The sequence below is a fragment of the Carassius carassius genome, chromosome 22 (assembly GCF_963082965.1).
Source record: "Carassius carassius chromosome 22, fCarCar2.1, whole genome shotgun sequence".
Lineage (NCBI taxonomy): Eukaryota > Metazoa > Chordata > Actinopteri > Cypriniformes > Cyprinidae > Carassius > Carassius carassius.
Genome location: NC_081776.1, coordinates 11,477,670 through 11,483,981, shown reverse-complemented (window position 1 = coordinate 11,483,981; position 6,312 = coordinate 11,477,670). Strand labels below are relative to the sequence as shown.

Here is a 6,312-nt window from a genome sequence, read left to right as displayed (position 1 = left end):
GGAACGATTTGGGGAAGGCGACATAACTGCAGCATGTTCTTGCAAAAAAAGAAGGAAAAATAGTGCGTTGATGTGGACGCTAATTAAGTTATCTTTAAAGTTAACATTTTTGTTGTGAACAGGCCTCTAGGATGGTAGAATTTTGTAATGCAAAAAAAAAAAAAGCTGAAAAAAGCTATAATAGCTGATTGGTCAGCACATAAAAACCACTAAAGCAGGATCACATCACTGCAGCAGGGCTAATTTAGTTGCATAGCAATGTTCAGTTGTGCCATCATGGACTTTATTTTACAGAGGAAGGATGTTTTAATAATAATAATAATAAGAGTAGAAGCTCTAAACACGTTCTGCTGCGCAACCTTTAGTTAAGCATGGTACTGTATCATCCAGTGGAAGGATGCCACAAAGATGAATTTGTTCAATAAGCTAACATTTTAAAAAATATATATTTTGTCCTCGATTCTGCCAGCTGGGATCACAGCCATTTGGGCACTTTATTTGTAATAAGCCTCTATAAAATGTCGACAAATGAAAAGACAAAGACCCACGAGAATATATTAATAATCATAAAATAATATATTTCCTTAGAGAGAGTAGAGTGGTAGATAAGGCGTTAAACGTAATGAAAGATTGAGTCTTTTTTGTTCTGTTCTATCATATGTTGCTGCCTTTATTATTATGCTATGCTTTTATAAGAAATGTCTTTATATTATAGGCTAAATATATATATATATATATATATGTATGTATATATATATATATATATATATATATATGTATGTGTATATATATATATATATATATATATATGTATGTATATATATATATATATATATATATATATATATATGTATATATATATATATATATATATATATAAAATAGGCTACTTGTTTTACAAGAATGTATTTTACCACAAAGAGCAATGTGTAAAATTTTACCAGATTTTGTCCTCCCAAAAAAATAAAGTTGCTTCACTAAATGTTAAGTTTAGTTTAATATTTTATATAATTATTGTGCACTCTTGATTTTTCTAGAAAAACTTTTGCTGCTGAATTATCCACTAACCTAGTTTATTATATTTATACATATATATTTATATATATATATATATAGTAAGGGATTAGGATTATATATTTTTTAATTTGTAATTTTTCATTAAAATTAAGTTGTCTATATTTAGTAGATTGTGTTTAACACACAAAACTGATGATCAGGTGAGCACACAAAAGTATAGAAATTCAACATTGATTTAAAAAAACCGAGTTGGCATTGGTTCTGAAAAACTAGTATCGTTGCATTCATACTGACAGGTCACGTGACCTACAACTGGCAGCTGCCAGCCAGTTGAGGTTTGAACCCCTACTGCAACTTCGGTAAGGTGCTGAAATAACAAAACTCCATATAGTCACGTGACACGCTGAGGAAATGCGGAGATGTATATCTGTAACTAGGCAGATACGCATTTTTTACCAAACACACTAAATATTTAAACTTGAACGATATAGCATAATGTAAATAATAAGCACAAGTTTATAATTGTGTTTTTTAGATTGCATGGTAAATATTTCATTCATAACAGATTTCCAAATTATGCCCTGATGAAGATTTCATTATTTAGTCTTTCAAACTGACTGTTAAGTTTTTTTTTTTTTTTTTTTGTGTTTGATGAACTGATCCATTATTTTAAGATACTGTACACAAATGAGGTATGTAGACAATTGAACAATTGAAATTGTTTTAGTGCTTGTGATACTGGCCTGGAGATGTTTTGTCTGCAATAAAATGGAAGAAAAAAACAATAGGCTTACTTTATTATTTTATAGAATTGTGCATCGAGTCTACTAAAACCAATTACTACCTAATTACTGCTGCGGTAAAGTAAATAATAATAATAATTCATAGTATATAATTCATACAGTCATAGCGGACTATTAGTCACAATCCTCTTTAGTCAAAGAGCTCATCAAATATCAAAGTCATTTTATTACCAGTGTTTTGAAAGAAAAACACACACATCAGAATTTTCTAATTAATTAAATCTGAAATATGCTAGAATTTATTCTCTAGAATAGAAAAACAACCATATCTGAAAGGTTTGGTTATTTGGTAGTCCATATCTCACTCTTTACAGTAAATATGTGTATGGGTGGTTTAAACGGAATTAACATCAATTTACATCTTGTAAAGCAAAACACTGTTGTCTTGTCTGAATCAGGAGAGAAATCAGATAAAATCACAGATTATATTGATTTGCTTAAATCCTTATAAGGCATTACCAAAGTAGCCTTATAAAAAATTATAAGGCTTCTTTGGTAATGCCACTGACCTCAAAAATATTAATTAGTTCAACTGAAGAAAAATTATGTCAAGCTTTTGTTTAGCGCGTAATTGAAGGTAGGCTGAATGCCTGACGTGCGTGGACACAGGTACCGGTAGTCATATTGGAGCCATCAGTCTTACTAATTTGCGCCACAGTGTAGGCTACTGTGCCGCGGACGTCAGCGCTCAACTGCAGGAGTCAAACATCTTTTCACAAAACACATTTAAAAGTCACATTAGGTTTCTAAGGAATACATTTACAATGACTGATAGTCTTAATTCCAGCAGTTGTAACTGCTCCATCGCGCAGGAAGCGTTTGGTTTATCCGAGGGACACGTTGCGCACGTGAAAGCTGCAGTTCTTGGGTGCATTTTTGTGCTGGCATCATTTAGCAATTTATTCATCCTCCATGCCCTTTGGAAAAGACGGAAAAGACGTACTCGAACTCAGCTATTTCTTCTGCACCTGTGCTTGGCTGACCTGGTGGTCGCTTTCTTTCAAGTCCTGCCGCAGTTATCCATGGAGATCACGCACCGGTTCAAAGGCTCAGATCTGGTGTGCAGAGCAGTTAAGTATCTTCAAGTGGTCGGGATGTTCGCGTCCACGTATATGATCGTGGCCATGACCATAGATCGCTATCACGCAGTCTGTAGACCTATGGTGTCGTTCTTCAGGGGGTCTTTCCGCAGGTATGTTGCCATAAGCGCAGCATGGCTCATCTCCCTGGCGTTCAGTGCTCCGCAGATGTTCATCTTCTCTCTGCAAGAAGTTGAGAAGAATGTTTTCGATTGCTGGGCGACATTTATTGAGCCCTGGGGAAGCAGAATATACATAACGTGGATCACTCTGTCCGTGTTTGTTCTGCCAGCTGTAATCTTGATCTATTGTCAGATAAAGATTTGCGCAGGGATCTATTTCAACATGAAGAGGAAAGCCTTGCAGGGCAGCACGGGTGATGGGCGCTCCAGCTCTAAAGGAATATCAAGCGCAATGATGAAGACTGTCAAAATGACTTTCGTTATCATCCTGGTGTACACCCTCTGCTGGAGCCCGTTCTTCGTGGTCCAGCTCTGGTCAGCTTGGAGTCCGAACAGTGCGCCCGCACAAGGTTAGTCAAAATAACTGTCTGATATGCTTCTGTATGGCATTTTCATTTGACTTAGTAGCCTAAAACATTTTTCAATACAATTTATATTATTAACAGTTTAACAATGAGTGTAAAAAAATGCACTGAAAAATAAAGAAGGCGGCAAGCAAGAACTCTACTGGTTTGTGTAAAACTTGATAATCATGTTTTCAATACTATATTTCTAAATATTTATAAACACCCCCCCCCCCCCTCTAATTTTCTAAAACCGTTCTTTGTATGTTCAGGTTTGAATGCATTTTAAAAAATATAAAGTATTTTTAATAAGGAACTATTTTTTGATTGACGGAATTTTTTTGCCCGGGCTGTCCACAAATCCGCAAATATTACAAATAAAAGTGCACAATCTTTAATACTTCTTTTAAAAATGGTCATACAATATGTGTAAATATTTATACATATTTTTGCAAATTTAAAAATAAAATATAAAAAAAACATTCATTGTATGTTCATATTTAAAAAAATTAGAAATATGTTATTAAGGAACTGTTTTTATATAACACACTATATTTAGACAACGATGAATAAAATAATGCCCCTATCAAATAATCAAAAGTACAAATGTTTGTCTCCATATACTGGTACATAACCACGAGGTTACAGTGTGGTGGGCAATATTTAACTCTTATGATAATAGATGTGACTAAAGGCCCATTAATGTGTATAAGGCATATATATATATATATATATATTACTCACAACCATTTTCTGTTGTGGAACTACCTATCTTGCGTCAGGTGCAGATCTAGCCGATACATTGGCATTAGTAAAACCATTCATTAGTAGCTGACAAAAGACCTGGTCAGATTAAAACAAATCCTGTGTAGACAGATGGTGCACACAGGCAATATTTTTCACAGCGCACACAAGTTCAACTTCCAAGTTTGAAAACTCCCTATGTGTAGTTTGTTATTGTGTGTGTAATACAGTCTCATCTGTCCTACAGGGCCAGTGTTTGTCACTATCATGCTCCTCGCCAGTCTTAACAGCTGCACAAACCCATGGATCTACCTGTACTACAGCTAGAACCTCATGGACACTGATCACCCACCGTTCCTGCTGTTTAAGAGTGCATGAAAATGTTCTCAGCATACACTTACACACCAGTTTTCCTGCCTTTTCAATAACTAAAATGATTTTGGTTATGGAAATTTTCTGCATACTTTGGCATGATCAGTTGTTTCTATTTTTAAAAAGTAAAAATTACATTTTAAAAATGTAAGTAAAGTAGATATTCACATACTGAGGTTTCATTTAAAAACACTGTGAATTGTTTTACCTGTTGTAAATTTGCAATTCATTTAATGTAATTAAAGTAATGTTATTTTCCATTTCTCATTTAAATAAAACACAAAGGCCAGTGTATGAAAGGTTCTAAAGGATTAAATTATGTGTGATGGTTTCCACAGTCACTGTGTTGCTCTCATACTTTCACACACACATACTTCTTTGCACTGTAAAGCCTGTGAAAGTAACTCTGTAGAGAATGCCTACACAGATTTTGAATTTCATTTGAAAGCTTAAAGTGAAATATTAATAATAGCAATATTGAATATACAGTATAATGCACCTGAATATAGTTGTTCACATATTTGTACACTAAAAACAGACCCTCATCTGGATGAGGAATCTCTTATGGGTTTAATTATTCTAAAAATAATGATTTTAAAATATTCATTTATTTAGTAAGGCCATAATTGTGCACTTGTAGCATGTTTAAACAATTAAATCCCATTTATGCACCAAAAAAAAAGAAAAAAAAAGAATAGACATTTGAAAACCAATTAAGTAAAGTAATTCACAAAAGAGTTTTGGTTAATGTGCTTAAGTTGCAATAGTTAATACATATTTGAAAAGCATCTAACCTTTATGCAACTGCAAAATGACAACATAATCGATTTGTCTTTTCACTGCACAAACTCTGTTTGGATTTGAGGGAAAATGGAAGCCTAAGGCAACTGTATACAAGGTAGCTGTTGGGAAATGGAATTAGAGCATTTAGAGACTGATGAAAAATGGGGGAGACCATTAGCCAGAGGGCGAGAGGGAAGGCAGAAGTGAGAATAAGACAGCATTTTATGCCCCTTATCAAATACAATACAATAAGGCGTAAATTTTGTCATTTAGGAAATGGCCTCTGAAAAATATAAGTAATAAGATAATTAGATTGGATAATATTACAAATACAGATTTATTTTGGAATTGAATAGACCAGCATCATAGTACACAGAGAACAGTGATGATAACGGTCTGATCTCCCAAACAAGACAAAGTCCAAAATGAATTAAAGAAGTGCACTCATCCAAACACTTAAAGAAATATGTTGATCAAATTGTAAAAGTTTCCTTAAAAGGAAAGCTTTTAGAAGGCCACCTGAAATGTTTCAAAGACTGTATTTTGTATGCACTGCCATTAATATGGTTTTTAAGGTACCTCACGACAAAAGGACCAATGTTTTCCTCCATTAACAATTCACCCTCAAAATTCACACTGCCTTTTACAGTCCAAAACCCTGTTATTTATTTTAGGTCACAGCCATACCAAATAAATAACTATTTTAAGCTAACGCCAGTGAACATCATTGCTATAATAATGAGGTGACCTCTGTCACACTGATATCATGTGGCCCATGCCAGTATGGAAAGAAAGACAGGCGTTATTAAATCTATTTCATAACCTCACACTTTGACAAAGTCGCAAAGTCAAAAAAAAAAAAAAAAAAAAAAAAAAAAAAAAAAAATAGATTCTTATGGGACTCAACCTTATTATGGAATGAGTAATTCAGGTCCATCTTTAAAAACATACATGAGTCTTTTACTTTTTTTAGTTCTCTAATATTTTA

At 33.6% G+C, this 6,312-nt stretch overlaps 1 protein-coding gene across 1 annotated transcript; it reads left to right on the top strand.

The window, feature by feature from the left end:
* The first annotated feature begins 2,430 nt into the window (after nucleotides 1-2,430).
* LOC132098382 (arg8-vasotocin receptor-like) lies at nucleotides 2,431-4,660 on the top strand. The gene is made up of 2 exons (XM_059504512.1): nucleotides 2,431-3,431; nucleotides 4,417-4,660. Exons 1-2 carry the CDS (start codon nucleotides 2,585-2,587, stop codon nucleotides 4,494-4,496), a joined length of 927 nt encoding a protein of 308 aa, XP_059360495.1. The 5' UTR covers nucleotides 2,431-2,584; the 3' UTR covers nucleotides 4,497-4,660.
* The last annotated feature ends 1,652 nt before the right edge of the window (nucleotides 4,661-6,312 follow it).